The sequence below is a fragment of the Phyllobates terribilis genome, unplaced genomic scaffold (assembly GCF_046119375.1).
Source record: "Phyllobates terribilis strain yellow unplaced genomic scaffold, ASM4611937v1 Scaffold_5__5_contigs__length_657084704, whole genome shotgun sequence".
NCBI classification, from domain to species: Eukaryota; Metazoa; Chordata; class Amphibia; order Anura; family Dendrobatidae; genus Phyllobates; species Phyllobates terribilis.
Genome location: NW_027362765.1, coordinates 239,666,594 through 239,685,125, shown reverse-complemented (window position 1 = coordinate 239,685,125; position 18,532 = coordinate 239,666,594). Strand labels below are relative to the sequence as shown.

General features: G+C 44.4%; 1 protein-coding gene across 4 annotated transcripts in view; it reads left to right on the top strand.

Annotated features, from left to right (window-relative positions):
* Positions 1 to 3,814: 3,814 nt before the first annotated feature.
* RNF157 (ring finger protein 157) overlaps positions 3,815 to 18,532 on the top strand; it is a 51,619-nt gene continuing 36,901 nt past the window's right edge. For all 4 annotated transcript variants that reach the window (XM_073683946.1, XM_073683944.1, XM_073683945.1 and 1 more), the window contains exons 1-3: positions 3,815 to 3,947; positions 4,451 to 4,598; positions 9,783 to 9,901. In XM_073683946.1, coding sequence (XP_073540047.1) covers positions 4,511 to 4,598; positions 9,783 to 9,901 — 207 coding nt within the window. In that variant the 5' untranslated portion in view covers positions 3,815 to 3,947; positions 4,451 to 4,510. The remainder of the gene's footprint in view (positions 3,948 to 4,450; positions 4,599 to 9,782; positions 9,902 to 18,532) is intronic.

Here is an 18,532-nt window from a genome sequence, read left to right as displayed (position 1 = left end):
CCTTGTACTATATATATATATTATATATATATATATATATATATATATATATTTCTCTGCCGTAGCTGTGCATCATGAATTGTGGTACAGTTATATGAAAAAGTTTGGGCACCCCTATTAATCTTAAGCTTATTGTTTTATAAAAATTGGTGTTTTTGCAACAGCTATTTCAGTTTGATCTATGTAATAACTGTTGGACACAGTAATGTTTCTGCCTTGAAATGAGGTTTATTGTACTAACAGAAAATGTGCAATCTGCATTCAAAGAAAATTTGACAGGAGCATAAGTATGGGCACCCCACCAGAAAAGTGACATTAATATTTAGTAGATGCTCCTTTTGCAAAAATAACAGCCTCTAGTCGCTTCCTGTAGCTTTTAATGAGTTCCTGGATCCTGGATGAAGGTATTTTTGACCATTCCTCTTTACAAAACAATTCCAGTTCAGTTAAGTTTGATGGTCGCCGAGCATGGACAGCCCTCTTCAAATGATCCCACAGATGTTCAATGATATTCAGGTCTGGGGACTGGGATGGCCATTCCAGAACATTGTAATTGTTCCTCTGCATGAATGCCTGAGTAGATTTGGAGCGGTGTTTTGGATCATTGTCTTGCTGAAAGATCCATCCCCTGCGTAACTTCAACTTTATCACTGATTCTTGAACATTATTGTCAAGAATCTGCTGATACTGAGTGGAATCCATGCGTCCCTCAACTTTAACAAGATTCCCGGTGCCGGCATTGGCCACACAGCCCCAAAGCATGATGGAACCTCCACCAAATTTTACTGTGGGTAGCAAGTGTTTTTCTTGGCATGCTGTGTTTTTTTGCCGCCATGCATAACGCCTTTTTGTATGACCAAACAACTCAATCTTTGTTTCATCAGTCCACAGGACCTTCTTCCAAAAAGAAATTGGCTTCTCCAAATGTGCTTTTGCATACCTCAGCCGACTCTGTTTGTGGCGTGCTTGCAGAAACGGCTTCTTTCGCATCACTCTCCCATACAGCTTCTCCTTGTGCAAAGTGCGTTGTATAGTTGACCGATGCACAGTGACACCATCTGCAGCAAGTTGATGCTGCAGCTCTCTGGAGGAGGTCTGAGGATTGTCCTTGACTGATCTCACAATTCTTCTTCTCTGCCTTTCTGATGTTTTCCTTGGCCTGCCACTTCTGGCCTTAACAAGAACTGTCCCTGTGTTCTTCCATTTCCTTACTATGTTCCTCACAGTGGAAACTGACAGATTAAATCTCTGAGACAGCTTTTTGTATCCTTCCCCTGAACAACTATGTTGAATAATCTTTGTTTTCTGATCATTTGACAGTTGTTTTGAGGAGCCCATGATGCCACTCTTCAGAGGAAATTCAAACAGGAGAACAACTTGCAAGTGGCCACTTTAAGTAGCTTTTCTCATGATTGCATACACCTGGCTATGAAGTTCAAAGCTCAATGAGGTTACAAAACAAAAAAAAGTGCTTTAGTAAGTCAGTAAAAAGTAGGTAGGAGTATTTAAAACAAGAAAATGATAAGGGTGCCCATACTTATGCACCTGTCAAATTTTGTTTGAATGCAGATTGCACATTTTCTGTTAGTACAATAAACCTTATTTCAAGGCAGAAACATTACTGTGTCCAACAGTTATTACATATATCAAACTGAAATAGCTGTTGCAAAAACACCAATTTTAAGAAAATATTAAGCTTAAGATTAATAGGGGTGCCCAAACTTTTTCATATAACTGTATGTGTTAAAGGGAATTTGTCCGCACGTTTCTACATATGGAAGCAGTGGTATTACTGTATAAGTTTTTGAAAGAAACAGTCCAAGTGCATTGACACCTGACACCCCCCCCCCAGTGCACTTCCAACCTGATTTACATAAGGTTTCTATGCTAGATTTCTCATGACTGACACATGGGATCTCTCTAGGGGGAGAAGTGCTGTAACATCATGAAGGCATGACTCTATATGGGAGTCCATCTGCAGCGGATGTCAGCTGTAACATACCCTTCTGCAGTGCCAGGGCTTGCAGCTGAATACCTCAGATGCTGTGGTAACGGCCTGGGGCGCTGATGGGTTTCCATGTTAGTCTGCCATGTAAAGGAGACTCCTGGCCAGTGTAAGGTCATGTTCATACAAGTGGATGAGAAATCGTCTGATTTTCATCCAGATTTTTCATCCGTATGATGTTCCATATATCTGTTATTTTACATCCACAATTTAAAAAAAAAAAAAAAAAGTAATAAAAAAACAATTCAGTTTCCTGTGCAATGGATCTGTTAAAACAAGTGGTGTCCATATGGTATCCATTTATTTTTGTATTATTTCTATGTGAAAGTCTCATCCCAAAAGAAAGAACAAACTATTGCGCTGTGGATTCTTCACATGGACACTTGATCGTTGTGGAAATTCGCACATCTGAGCTATCCCATTCACTTTCGGATGAGCCTTGAAGTCCCCTAGTCCTAGACTAATTATAAAGTAACAGAGTGCGGAGACACCATTAATAAGAAGCATAACAGCGGCACTTAAATGGTGACGATTCATCTGGAACAACCAGAAGTAAAGAATTATATGTATATATAGTTTATCCTGCACAATATAAACCAGAAAAAAGAAAATTAGAAAAACAGACAGAAGAGGAGTCTTTTCCCACCTTTCCTTAAAAGGTTTGAAAGTGCAAAATCTATAATAAATGTAGAAAATTCACAATTATATGTACCCCAAGATGGTGCCATAAAAACTAATTCTACAAATACAGAACGCTCATAGGTACAATGTCAATTTTAGGACATAATCAGATATCAAAGTCAAACATCAGAATGTCAGTCCCAGCAGCGTACAGTGAACTTTTCTTTTTTTGTATTATCAGTTGTAAAAGTCACTTATCAAACTTATCAGTCACATATCAAAGTCAGATGTCAAAGACGCTTATCAGTCACTTATCAAAGTCACATGTCAGATGTCAGTCACTTATCAAAGTCAGATGTCAAAGACGCTTATCAGTCACTTATCAAAGTCACATGTCAAAGACGCTTATCAGTCACTTATCAAAGTCACATGTCAAAGACGCTTATCAGTCACTTATCAAAGTCACATGTCAGATGTCAGTCACTTATCAAAGTCACATGTCAAAGACGCTTATCAGTCACTTATCAAAGTCACATGTCAGATATCAGTCACTTATCAAAGTCACATGTCAAAGACGCTTATCAGTCACTTATCAAAGTCACATGTCAGATGTCAGTCACTTATCAAAGTCACATGTCAAAGACGCTTATCAGTCACTTATCAAAGTCACATGTCAGATATCAGTCACTTATCAAAGTCAGTTCTCAGACGGTATTTAGCCTCAAACAGACATTCTGATGTTTGATATTGATATTTGATATCAATCCTAAAATGGACACTGTACATGGGGCCACAGCTATCAGAGTGAGGTGATGACGATTAATGTTTAGCATTATTATTTGGGGTCGCTGCTGTTTGTGGCATGGTAGATGATGAGGCCACTGGTGAGGATGAGCGGTGTGTGCTCACTGAAGACAGATCCGCTTTCCATGACTACTGTAATGACACTCAGTGCCACTAGATGGCGCTTGTTAGACACCTCCCGCTCGCTCACCAATGTCCTTTCCGCAGTCGGCTTTCTCCTCGCCGCCCGCCGTGGACGGTACCTGGCGGTCTCTATAGCCTCAGAGTTCCGGACGCACAAGCTGTCAGTCACCAGCGCATTCTCCGCCCACAGGTGTCAGGCCCTCCTCCCAAATGGGACTTTAAACACGTGGTTCCCGAGTGAGAGAATATGGTTGTCATGGGGACGGTGACTCCGCCTCCTTCATCATCAATGGCAGCGTTCGCCTAGGGGGAGGGGTTCCAGGCGGTGGAGTGACGTCACTGGTGTGTTCTGCAGCTGCTGCAGGGACCGGTGTCAGGAGCCGGACCGGAACAGGTAACAGACGCCGGTGCTGGTGACGGGCAGGGGGACATGTCGGCGCCATGCCGTGTGGGAGGGCAGCCAGGATCGCACGGGGTCTGGTGTTACTATGTATGGGTGGTGCTGTCACTGCCAGTCACCAGTACCTGGGCACATGGAGAGGGTGTCTTGTCTCTCCCCACTCAGAGCCCAGTGATGTCAGTGTACATGGAGAGGGGAAGTCACATGTCATCAGATGGGTGGCATAGTATGGTGCCCGCATCCCTACAGTTGTGTGCCACCTGCGACCTTTCTGTCATCTATGACTGTCAGTACTGATCATTTACCATCCTGGCACTAGTGATCACCTGTATGGTGCCCGGTACCAGGGCAAGGCTGTGCTGGGCAGGAGACTATTCCTGGCCTAGTCTGTTAGGAGCACGGGTGTTGGATGCCATGACAACTCGTCGGTGGCACCGGGCACCTCTGGAGGCTCATGTGTGTATTTCCCTGAAAATCACATTGTCTTTTTATCGTAGTGACTGGTGAGATGGCCGCTCAGTAATAGGAACGGGTGCGTTCCTGTCGCCCTGGTGAGGATGGGTGCACTTACAAGCCGGCAGCACGCAGGAGTAGAAGAGGTGGATATGCCGTCTAACTCCGTCTACAGATACCCACCCAAGTCTGGTGAGTGGGAGACATGCTGCCAGTGGTGGGGGATTGTCAGTGGAGGCCTCTCCCTCCCGGATCTTCACGTGGAGGAGGAGATGGATTGCTTAGGCCATATGTGAATTACCGCTCATTAGCACTGTGACGAATCCTTCCCACTCTGACTGTGGAAAGTGATGTCTGTGTGGTCGGAATTTGTACACGGACCCCAGGATGCTTCTAAAATTGGGCTTATAATGAACATCTAGTGAGCGGAAACTGATGTCCTTTATATGTAGAGATTTCTGGGACTTCTGGTTATTGTGAATGCAGAACTCCATATGTTATGGCATCGTATACCATCAAAGTGCCTGACTGGTGACCGACGCCACGTTACGATGGCTAATTATGGGACGCTTAGTTACTGTCATTGCTATGGGGAATTGGCACATACAGGCATTAGTCACACCAGCCTTTTAGGCTACGTCCCTCTGTGCTAAATCTAGCCAAAACACTAGAAGGAGGAAACCGGAGCAAAGACGCTTGAAGGTTGAGGAGATACCTGTAGCAGAGGCGCTAAGAAAGCATGGGCTTAATGGGGGTCACCTGGAGTAGAGACACTGGGGGGGCACCAGGAGCAGTGGGTCAGCTACACCATCCCCCTCCCCACCAAATGTACATGTTGATGTTGGGGCTGAGTCTTCTGGCACAGCATCCCAGCTTCACGTAAAAGAAACATTCAATTATCGCTCATTTTTGTGAGGTTTTGGGAAGCCTGTGCAGCACCCAGGAGACTTGACAGCTCTTCTGGGGTCTCCCAGAGCCTCCAGGATGTCTGAGCAGACTTTACTAATATTGTTAGTGTGATGTTTCAGCCTCCTTATTCTTTGAGAAGACTTTATGTCCCATTCATTACATGGACAATCTGTTGCAATGCCTCGTTTTGCCTTTTGGGGCACTCTCGGGAACGGGACACTTAGTGCTAGGTTACCCTACAAATACGGTCAACCACTGGGAGATTTAATAGAAGTTGACAACTCTGTGTAAAGCATTGATACATGGAGCTCTTATCTCTTTCTACCACCGGATAATATTTAGCTGTAAAATCAAGTCGAAAAATCCTCCTTGGTCTTTTGAAACACATTTCAGTTTCCTTTAGTGTCGTGCTCCTTGTGGGCACGTGGCAAAGAAGCCCGCACTTGGATGTTAATACTGTGGTATGAGCACACGCAGTTCTTTTTGGAGTTTTTTAGAACTGTTCCACTCTGAAAAATCAGGCAAAAAAACCCCCTGCTTTATAGACTCATCCTATTCATTTCTATTGTAAAATCACTTTACATAAGTTCAGGTTTTGAAAACTGCCTGGTGGGCAATGCCAGTGCATGCAGCTCCAAACTGGGCACTGTCCAATCGAAAGGCTGCCAAAAAAATAATCCAAATCGCTTCAAGAATCGGAAAACTCCAAAAACTCCCCAAACAAAGAGCATGTACGGAAGTGGTGTCCACCAGAAAACTCGTCCCTTTTGACTGTCTTAGAAAAATAAAAATCCTCCCTGCTAGTAATAGTTTTTTAGGACATGTAGGGCTTCTGTATATATAGTACTGTTTTCAGCAGCTTCTAATAATGGGATAGACACCGAAGCCGCCAGGGGACTGAATTGCCGGCTGCGCGCTCCTTCTTGTAAGACAGGTAGAACCAGGGTATTTTTAGACTGTGGATTTTTATCCGTTTTAATATTTAAAAACCCAGCGGGCAGATTTTACGATTGTTGAGTCACAAAAGGTGGTTTTGCATTTATGTACATTATTGGGGGATTTTAAAAACTGCTTTTCCTGCCATTTCTCTCTATTGTAGCCAATACAAAAATGCCAGCTTGTAAAAATGTCCTACAACAGCTACAGCATATGTTTTTTTTCTCTTGAAACCTAGCCTTTAAAGAGGTTTTTTTTTTTTTTTACCCCCACAAATGTTCACTTATGTACAAATTATATAATAATTGCTAGATCTATGGGGGTGTCCGCTGTTAGTGTATCTTTAATTTTCAGGGGCTTCAACACAAACACTAAAACAACTTCCTCACCTATCATTTGCCTCTAATATTATTGCTGTTTTATGTCCGTGGCTTTTTCCATTTCTCCCATAGACTTGCATGGTGCACACCATGTGCATCCTCGGCCACAGATCCGTACGTCTCCCCCCATTAGTGCTGACCACAAAAGAGGGAATTGCGGCCCCCCATTTCACTATAGGTCTAATATGATTAGATTGAGAAATTGCTATATTCTGATGTGTCAGCAGAAATGTGTATATTAGAGAATGCAGTGTGAGATGGTTTTCTATGGCTTGGATGACTATGCATGTGTAGGGGAGTTATTTCGGGACACAATGTCGACCCTATAAGCCCTCTTTACAAAGCTATGCCCCATAACATATCTCATTGTGCTATAGTCATTTGCATGGGACTGCCAGGGTCGGTGAGGAAGTGTTTATATATGGCATGGCTTCCTGGAAGTAGTAGTGTGGCATTATAGGATCAGAGCGTGTTCTGGGGGCGCTCAGATCAGCAGCCGGTGTGTCTGCATCCAGCGTGACTGCATTAACTTGCTGCATCAGCCCTGCAGAGCCTCATCCAGGGGCAGGAGTCTCCGCAGCGCTGTTGTCATCTCATCAGTGTCTCGAGAGCAAGCAATGTCATTCTCTATTGTCACAGCACATGGACTTCTTTCTGGATCAGACATATTTTTTTTCACAGGGGCCTGACCCTCTTGTGGTGTATACAATGCGGTCGTCCATGCATACTATATAATGCAGCGATGGGCTCTTATTCCATAGATGCTTTGCTTGCTAATATTAGCGGCAGGAGCAGATTGAGTACTTGTCAAGTGCACGACCTCTGGGGAATGGAGTCTTGGGATGGATTAAACTTGGTGGTTTTCTCATTCATTGCGCCTTACACGGGTCCTCGTGTTAAAGCTCAGATTTTACCTGTGCGCTCGCTCTTGTCCCCCACCCCCTCCAGGCCTCATCCTTCAGTGCACCTCTACCTCCGCTGTTAAATAATGCAGGTGATTCAGAAAGCCGTCTGCATGAATAATGTATCGCGCAGAGGAAGTTCTAGCATTTTACGAGTGTTAAATAGTTTGGTGCCTCGGATTAACCCCTTGCTGGCCAATCCTGGTCAGATGGTGGTCGTTGGCAGGGTGGGCTGTCGTCGGTGGCGGTCTCCACCATTTCCCACTCAGTGTGTTCTGTCTTAAGCCGCCCTCTGGTTTTGAATAAGTGGGTCATTCAATGAATCCTGTTTAATATATTCTAGAGGTTAGACGCCTGACAGGCCTTCCAATATGGATTATTCATTAGATTGCTGTCACACCTTCACTTTCTAGAAAGACCGTTCGCCTTCATGACTTTCGGCCGCATATTCTTAATTGTAACCCAATATTTCGCATTTAGCTTTTTATAGAGTTCTAATTTTGTAAAGAGTAATTTCTCTGACTTTTATTCCCCTATGAAGTCATTTTCAGAGCCTCGGCTAGCGTATATTACGTCCATCATGGCGACCTGCATATGTTTTGCTGGAATTAATACATCACCTACCACCCCTGCTGCCTGACAAGGTCCATGTTGTAATCCTTTCTTTAAAGAGCTAATTCTCCTAAAATGAAATGCCAGTAGTCATACGTCCTTGAGGTGTCCTTCTGTGCCAAGCTGCTAAAAGCTTTCTCTAGTTGTTTCCTATTATATCTGCTTCTTTAGTGACCTATATGGCCACCATTACTGCTCCTACAGGGGCTGTCGATCTGCCTAACCAGTTATGTCCTGGATGGCAAACCTCACCAGTTATGCAATGAAATCCATCAGATGATTTTAATCCAGTATTCTGCATAAATAATCTCATGCTGCATTAGTTGGAAAATTACCTAATACCAGAACAGACGGGCAGCGTTAATCACTGTATTTACATTAGTATCTTTTATACTATATGTTGTAGGAAAGCAGGAGGTAAGGTCCTGGATGGTAGATATGGGTCTGTAATGTAAACTGTACCTGTAACACTAGATTACTGCGAGGGTTTAATGTGACTGGATTTTTGGTCCGGGTATTTTGAGCAAACAAAAGAACCTGGCTGGGAAAAGTCGATCCTATAATCCAGTCTAGGATTTACAGGCCTATGAACAGCAGCTGGGTTAGCTCAGCAGTGTGAAGTGTGTTGAGACTGGAGAAAGGCAGACCTGCTGGTTACTCTGCTCTGCAAAGAGTTGTATGCTGGAGCCAAACAGGTGTTTGGTGAACACGTTTAATACAAGTGTGAGCTGCTGCTGGGAATACCGAGGTTGGTGATGCTGCTACATTTGTGTTTCATTCTGCCTGAAGATAAGGACTGTTATTCATTGATACTGAAGGAAGGCCGTTTTCATTTTACAGCTGTGATGTTTATGATGAACAATAAACTACATGCTGTTTTGATATAAAATCCTGTTCCACGTGTATCCAAGAGGCTACCCAAGAGCGTTAACCCCTACAACGTTTGGCTTTTACAGTCTGTAAAAGTCAAACGGTCCTAAAATGTTAAACCCAATTGCAAAAATGATTTTTAGCCCTAAATATATGCATTTAAGTAAAAAAAAAAGGTGGCTACCCCTTTATATTGAACCTGGTACCTGATATATGCTGTCTAACCCATGGGTAGCATGTACCAGACACCTGACTCATATTGCCAGTGTGTTAGAGTCCGAAACACTAGGGTGTTTCAGAGAAAAGCATACTTTAAAATCCGCTGGGGATGTGCAGTTGGCGGAGAACTGTCAAACCAGGGCAGCGGATGGGGAGAAGATGCCGGTGACCCAGCCATGCGGTAGAATGATCGGACAAGCGGGTCCCCAGCGACTTCTCCCACCCGCTGCCTGGCAATCCACAGCAACGGGTGGGGAGAAGTCGCCTGGAACCCGCCTGTCTGACTAGTCTACAGCCTCCCTGGTTTTTAAAGTATGTTTTTTTCTCTGATACACCGCAGCGTTTTAGAGTAAAACTCACCTGGCTGATCATACAGCCAGTGCCTGATAATGCTGGCCACGGATTGGGCAACAGGGGTCAGCTGTCAGGTTTTCTGTAAGTTTGCCAGCTCTTATTGATAGACTACATCCTACCGTTATGTGTTGTTAGATAATGTGGCTGACTTACATCTATGTGTCTGATTTGTTCGTCCATCTTTCAATATCCAGGGAGTTACTTTGCCAGTCATTTTATCATGGGTGGAGAGAAGTTTGACTCCAGTCACCCTGAAGGTTACCTTTTTGGTGAAAACAGTGACCTGAACTTTCTCGGAAGTCGCCCTGTCACGGTATGTGTACTAATTCCTGCTTCTGTAATCTGAATGGCGTCCTTAATCCTAGTCAAAAGCTATGTTCCTACATGCCATATGGGTGAAATTCTCTGAAGACAACCATGTTTTATCTGCAGTGTTTTGCTCTATATTTAATGTCCATGGGTGCAAAATAGTTTTTCTAATTGCTTCCTATCATAAGCCAACAAAGCATCTGTCTGTTCGCTACTCCAAACACACTGCCCCCTCCATCTTGCGCCAGCCTGTGTGTTGGGGGCACACAGGGATACCTCCACCTCCTTTATGTAGGGCTGGATCACAGTGCTTACACGTGTATAGCTAATCCTGCACACATGCAATGTTAACCCTCCATGCTGCTTGTCCAGGGCTGCCTTACTTGTGACTTTCCTTTTTCTTTTCAGGATTGTGATGTATTTCATTACATCAAAGCATCATGTAGCATGGAAAATTGCAATATATATATATATATATATATATATATATATATATATATATATATATATATATATATATATATATATATATTTCCTTATCTGTGTGACTAGGATCAGATTAATGTAGATTCGGTTCTTCTATAGACAATTATTTTGCCCCACTTGTTAGACCTTAGCTCCTGCGGCCAATGCATAAATCTGGGTACCACATGACGGATCCACCCGGGAGCTATGGACTACATGCAGATTTAGCTGTGCACCAGGGGCAAGTAATCCCTATGCAGATTATGTCAGGGCCATTTAGAAGCCATGGTTAATCTGTAAGGAGAGAAGGGAGGAGATCTAGAACAGTAAGATACTTAAAACTTTAGGAGTTGTAGAAGAGCCCAAAACCGGGCAGAAGCTGAACTTTCTGTTTCTTCCCAGAGTTAAGGCTCCCATACACGCTATAGCAAAGTTGGCCAAACCAAGATTAGCCATAATGAGCCACATATGTGAGGGATGTTCAGGAGGATTAGTTGTCAACCCAACCAGCATTGTGCCGACAACCAACAAAGGTGTATAGCCAGCTTTATACTTTAGAAGCTTTGATTGTACTGATTGATGATATACACTGCTCAAAAAAATAAAGGGAACACTGAAATAACACATCCTAGATCTGAATGAATGAAATATTCTCATTGAATACTTTGTTCTGTACAAAGTTGAATGTGCTGACAACAAAATCACACAAAAATCATCAATGGAAATCAAATTTATTAACCAATGGAGGCCTGGATTTGGATTCACCCCCAAAATTAAAGTGGAAAAACACACTACAGGCTGATCCAACTTTGATGTAATGTCCTTAAAACAAGTCAAAATGAGGCTCAGTATTGTGTGTGGCCTCCACGTGCCTGTATGACCTCCCTACAACGCCTGGGCATGCTCCTGATGAGGTTGCGGATGGTCTCCTGTGGGATCTCCTCCCAGACCTGGACTAAAGCATCCGCCAACTCCTGGACAGTCTGTGGTGCAACGTGACGTTGGTGGATGGAGCGAGACATGATGTCCCAGATGTGCTCAATTGGATTCGAGTCTGGGGAACGGGCGGGCCAGTCCATAGATTCAATGCCTTCATCTTGCAGGAACTGCTGACACACTCCAGCCACATGAGGTCTGGCATTGTCCTGCATTAGGAGGAACCCAGGGCCAACCACACCAGCATATGGTCTCACAAGGGGTCTGAGAATCTCATCTCAGTATCTAATGGCAGTCAGGCTACCTCTGGCGAGCACATGGAGGGCTATGCAGCCCTCCAAAGAAATGCCACCCCACACCATTACTGACCCCCTGCCAAATCGGTCATGCTGAAGGATGTTGCAGGCAGCAGATCACTCTCCACGGCGTCTTCATACTCTGTCACGTCTGTCACATGTGCTCAGTGTGAACCTGCTTTCATCTGTGAAGAGCACAGGGCGCCAGTGGCGACTTTCCCAATCCTGGTGTTCTGTGGCAAATGCCAAGCGTCCTGCACAGTGTTGGGCTGTGAGCACAACCCCCATCTGTGGACGTCGGGCCCTCATGGAGTCGGTTTCTAACCGTTTGTGTAGACACATGTCATTTTGCAGGGCTCTGGCAGTGCTCCTCCTGTTCCTCCTTGCACAAAGGCGGAGATAGCGGTCCTGCTGCTGGGTTGTTGGCCCCCTCCACGTCTCCTAGTGTACTGGCCTGTCTCCTGGTAGCGCCTCCAGCCTCTGGACACTACGCTGACAGACACAGCAAACCTTCTTGCCACAGCTCGCATTGATGTGCCATCCTGGATGAGCTGCACTACCTGAGCAACTTCTGTGAGTTGTAGAGTCCGTCTCATGCTACCACGAGTGTGAAAGCACAACCAACATTCAAAAGTGACCAAAACGTCAGCCAGAAAGCATTGGTACTGAGATGTGGTCTGTGGTCCCCACCTGCAGAACCACTCCTTTATTGAGGATGTCTTGATAATTGCCAATAATTTCCATCTATTGTCTATTCCATTTTTACAACAGCATGTGAAATTGATTGTCAATCAGTGTTGCTTCCTAAGTGGACAGTTTGATTTCACAGAAGTTTGATTTACTTGGAGTTATATTCTGTTGTTTAAGTGTTTCCTTTATTTTTTTGAGCAGTGTATATCTCAAATCAGTCATGACCTAAAGTGTTGGCACCCTTGAAATTGTTCCAGAAAATTATTGCAATTACACGTGTTTTGTTATGCACATATTTATTTCCTTTGTGTGTACTGGAACAGCACAAAAAAACTGAGGAAAAAAAAGGTAAATTGGACATAATTTGGCACACAACTACAAACATTGTTGGCACCCTCTTACTATTTGGTTGCACACCCTTTGGAATAAATAACTGCAATCAATCACTTCCTATAATCAACAAGCTTCTTACAAGGGAGCCCTGCACCAAAAGAGTTTATAATTCAATGGTCTTGGACAAACAGATTTGCCATAGACTTGTTGTGTTATCAGCTTCACTATCCGCGCTTGTTACTTGCATGTACCGTATATGTTAAAATAATCAAAGAGTTTTTTGATTAATGCCGTTTTCCAAGCCATCATCAATTTTCTCCCTCTTATACAGGGAATGTTTTGATGGCAAATGATTTTTATGTCACCATAAAAGATGGTTACACTGGGAAATGTTTGTAAATGATTGTATGGGTGATTATCACGCTGTTAAATATTTTTTTAGTAGTAGGGAGATGCTGCATACAGTTCTTCATAGTCACAACAGTTGCCGTCACTGTGTACCCCCACATACTGTATGCGACTACAGTACCCCACCTCATACCGTATGCAGCCACAGTGCCTGCCCTCCATGCCATATGCACCTACAGTACCCTATTCGATGAAATATGCAACTACAGTATCCTACGCTACACTCCATACTGTATGCAGCCACAAGGCCTGTCCTCCATACATCTGCAACTATAGTACTCCACTACATACCATGCTCAGCCACAGCGCCCCCCCCCCCCTCGACCTTGCATGTGGACTTGATGCCCCCTTCCTCGACCTTGCATGCGGCCTTGACGACCGCCCCTCGACCTTGCATGCGGCCTTGACGACCGCCCCTCGACCTTGCATGCGGCCTTGACGACCGCCCCTCGACCTTGCATGCGGCCTTGACGACCGCCCCTCGACCTTGCATGCGGCCTTGACGACCGCCCCTCGACCTTGCATGCGGCCTTGACGACCGCCCCTCGACCTTGCATGCGGCCTTGACGACCGCCCCTCGACCTTGCATGCGGCCTTGACCCCCCCCCCCGACCTTCGCTCAGGTTTGTGTAAGTAGGGACTGGCTTTCATTAGACGGTGGCAGTGACATAGCACGTTTCACCTTGGAGTTATGTTACAGGTAAGCATAAAATGGCGACCTGTATAAATAGTGATTCCCTATGATTGAAATCCCTGTGTCGGCACAATAGGATGATTGTAACGCTGTATGGGCACGGGATTGTTTTGCTCGCTGCAGCTTGTATAATGTACATCTGTCTAATAACAGCACTAGAAGAGCAGTCCTGGCAGGGTAATATCTATTTTTTGTGTGGGGTAATTGCAATGTTTGTGGGTACAAAGTATCCAATGATTGACGTACTTCTTCATTTCCTTTTCATTCACATTTATGTCTTCACTCTGCGTAAAGGAGTTTTTCTGCTTGCCTGGGCAATAATCAGTCATGGGTAAGGTGAAGACAAGCTCTCCGGAGATAAATGGGCCGGAGGTCTCAGTCCTTTAGTAGTAGCAAGGTTAAATGCATATATCCCAGGGAATCAGATGATGCTGGGGAAACCAGATTGATAGATCAGGGGTATGATCATACAGAAGGTGGATACATAGCTGTCCAAGGACCCCTTCTCTCAGTGCCCACCACAAGAGAAAATAGTCCAGCAGTCAATTTACATCCACATATCCGCCTGTAGTATATTGTACTCCAATATAATCTGCTATCTTCCAGTGATTAAATTGATTGATTAAAAATAATTTAGAATATTAAATGTAAAGTAAAATGGTGGCGTGATCAATCTATATCTGGGGAATACATGATACTAATTACATTTGAAGTAGAGAAGATAATATAGCTGAATATTTGAGCATCCAGCAATTATGTCTTCAGATGGATCAATTCTGTATAAATCAGATGTCCCAAAAAAATAATATAGCTCACAATACAAGTGAGTTGTATGGATATAATACAAATGATTGGCGTCTAACATCAGCCCATCGCAGTGCCCTAGTCATTCATGCACCAGATCGGGTCCAGCTTGCAGTGGTTGATCACTATTAGAGTGCCTTTAAGGTCCCCAAACATATTAGGCTAATGTCGGCCAAACACGCTGATATTGACGGCTTCAGCTGACGGTCTAAAGTACATGGGGGTGCTGACTGTCTGATTTTCGAGGTCGATCAGGCATGTCTGATTTTGGACTGCCGATCGCTTTATTCTCATGTACATAAACCGCTGGCCAATATGTCAGCTGTCGGGTTTCTCATAGAGACCGCAGGAGCGCTCTGCCAAATGAGCAAACTGTATGGGAACGAATGATTATTTTAATCCCAGGGCTGTGGAGTCGGTATAAAATGGACCAACTCCAACCCCTAAAATATATAATAATATATTGTACTACTGTACCCAATTTATGTGCTGTAAATTTTTTCATTTGGGAAAGTTATGAAATGTTCTATTCCTGATCTAAGGGTCTCTGCTTTTAGTTGAGATGAATCTGTGCTGCACTTTATGTACACGCTCAGTAGTGAGGCAGTGAGATGAATCTGTGCTGCACTTTATGTACATGCTCAGTAGTGAGGCAGTAAGATGAATCTGTGCTGCACTTTATGTACATGCTGAGTAGTGAGGCAGTGAGATGAATCTGTGCTGCACTTTATGTACATGCTGAGTAGTGAGGCAGTGAGATGAATCTGTGCTGCACTTTATGTACATGCTCAGTAGTGAGGCAGTGAGATGAATCTGTGCTGCACTTTATGTACATGCTCAGTAGTGAGGCAGTGAGATGAACCTGTGCTGCACTTTATGTACATGCTCAGTAGTGAGATGAATCTGTGCTGCACTTTATGTACATGCTCAGTAGTGAGGCAGTGAGATGAATCTGTGCTGCACTTTATGTACACGCTCAGTAGTGAGGCAGTGAGATGAATCTGTGCTGCACTTTATGTACACGCTCAGTAGTGAGGCAGTGAGATGAATCTGTGCTGCACTTTATGTACACGCTCAGTAGTGAGGCAGTGAGATGAATCTGTGCTGCACTTTATGTACACGCTCAGTAGTGAGGCAGTGAGATGAATCTGTGCTGCACTTTATGTACATGCTCAGTAGTGAGGCAGTGAGATGAATCTGTGCAGCATTTTATGTACACGCTCAGTAGTGAGGCAGTGAGATGAATCTGTGCAGCATTTTATGTACACGCTCAGTAGTGAGGCAGTGAGATGAATCTGTGCTGCACTTTATGTACACGCTCAGTAGTGAGGCAGTGAGATGAATCTGTGCTGCACTTTATGTACACGCTCAGTAGTGAGGCAGTGAGATGAATCTGTGCTGCACTTTATGTACACGCTCAGTAGTGAGGCAGTGAGATGAATCTGTGCTGCACTTTATGTACACGCTCAGTAGTGAGGTTGTGAGATGAATCTGTGCTGCACTTTATGTACACGCTCAGTAGTGAGGCAGTGAGATGAATCTGTGCTGCACTTTATGTACACGCTCAGTAGTGAGGCAGTGAGATGAATCTGTGCTGCACTTTATGTACATGCTCAGTAGTGAGGCAGTGAGATGAATCTGTGCTGCACTTTATGTACATGCTCAGTAGTGAGGCAGTGAGATGAATCTGTGCTGCACTTTATGTACACGCTCAGTAGTGAGGCAGTAAGATGAATCTGTGCTGCACTTTATGTACATGCTCAGTAGTGAGGCAGTGAGATGAATCTGTGCTGCACTTTATGTACACGCTCAGTAGTGAGGCAGTGAGATGAATCTGTGCTGCACTTTATGTACATGCTCAGTAGTGAGGCAGTGAGATGAATCTGTGCTGCACTTTATGTACATTCTCAGTAGTGAGGCAGTGAGATGAATCTGTGCTGCACTTTATGTACACGCTCAGTAGTGAGGCAGTGAGATGAATCTGTGCTGCACTTTATGTACACGCTCAGTAGTGAGGCAGTGAGATGAATCTGTGCTGCACTTTATGTACACGCTCAGTAGTGAGGCAGTGAGATGAATCTGTGCTGCACTTTATGTACACGCTCAGTAGTGAGGCAGTGAGATGAATCTGTGCTGCACTTTATGTACACGCTCAGTAGTGAGGCAGTGAGATGAATCTGTGCTGCACTTTATGTACACACTCAGTAGTGAGATGAATCTGTGCTGCACTTTATGTACACGCTCAGTAGTGAGGCAGTGAGATGAATCTGTGTTGCACTTTATGTACACGCTCAGTAGTGAGGCAGTGAGATGAATCTGTGCTGCACTTTATGTACACGCTCAGTAGTGAGGCAGTGAGATGAATCTGTGCTGCACTTTATGTACACGCTCAGTAGTGAGGCAGTGAGATGAATCTGTGCTGCACTTTATGTACACGCTCAGTAGTGAGGCAGTGAGATGAATCTGTGCTGCACTTTATGTACACGCTCAGTAGTGAGGCAGTGAGATGAATCTGTGCTGCACTTTATGTACATGCTCAGTAGTGAGGCAGTGAGATGAATCTGTGCTGCACTTTATGTACACGCTCAGTAGTGAGGCAGTGAGATGAATCTGTGCTGCACTTTATGTACACGCTCAGTAGTGAGGCAGTGAGATGAATCTGTGCTGCACTTTATGTACACGCTCAGTAGTGAGGCAGTGAGATGAATCTGTGCTGCACTTTATGTACACGCTCAGTAGTGAGGCAGTGAGATGAATCTGTGCTGCACTTTATGTACATGCTCAGTAGTGAGGCAGTGAGATGAATCTGTGCAGCATTTTATGTACACGCTCAGTAGTGAGGCAGTGAGATGAATCTGTGCAGCATTTTATGTACACGCTCAGTAGTGAGGCAGTGAGATGAATCTGTGCTGCACTTTATGTACACGCTCAGTAGTGAGGCAGTGAGATGAATCTGTGCTGCACTTTATGTACACGCTCAGTAGTGAGGCAGTGAGATGAATCTGTGCTGCACTTTATGTACACGCTCAGTAGTGAGGCAGTGAGATGAATCTGTGCTGCACTTTATGTACACGCTCAGTAGTGAGGTTGTGAGATGAATCTGTGCTGCACTTTATGTACACGCTCAGTAGTGAGGCAGTGAGATGAATCTGTGCTGCACTTTATGTACACGCTCAGTAGTGAGGCAGTGAGATGAATCTGTGCTGCACTTTATGTACATGCTCAGTAGTGAGGCAGTGAGATGAATCTGTGCTGCACTTTATGTACATGCTCAGTAGTGAGGCAGTGAGATGAATCTGTGCTGCACTTTATGTACACGCTCAGTAGTGAGGCAGTAAGATGAATCTGTGCTGCACTTTATGTACATGCTCAGTAGTGAGGCAGTGAGATGAATCTGTGCTGCACTTTATGTACACGCTCAGTAGTGAGGCAGTGAGATGAATCTGTGCTGCACTTTATGTACATGCTCAGTAGTGAGGCAGTGAGATGAATCTGTGCTGCACTTTATGTACATTCTCAGTAGTGAGGCAGTGAGATGAATCTGTGCTGCACTTTATGTACACGCTCAGTAGTGAGGCAGTGAGATGAATCTGTGCTGCACTTTATGTACACGCTCAGTAGTGAGGCAGTGAGATGAATCTGTGCTGCACTTTATGTACACGCTCAGTAGTGAGGCAGTGAGATGAATCTGTGCTGCACTTTATGTACACGCTCAGTAGTGAGGCAGTGAGATGAATCTGTGCTGCACTTTATGTACACGCTCAGTAGTGAGGCAGTGAGATGAATCTGTGCTGCACTTTATGTACACACTCAGTAGTGAGATGAATCTGTGCTGCACTTTATGTACACGCTCAGTAGTGAGGCAGTGAGATGAATCTGTGTTGCACTTTATGTACACGCTCAGTAGTGAGGCAGTGAGATGAATCTGTGCTGCACTTTATGTACACGCTCAGTAGTGAGGCAGTGAGATGAATCTGTGCTGCACTTTATGTACACGCTCAGTAGTGAG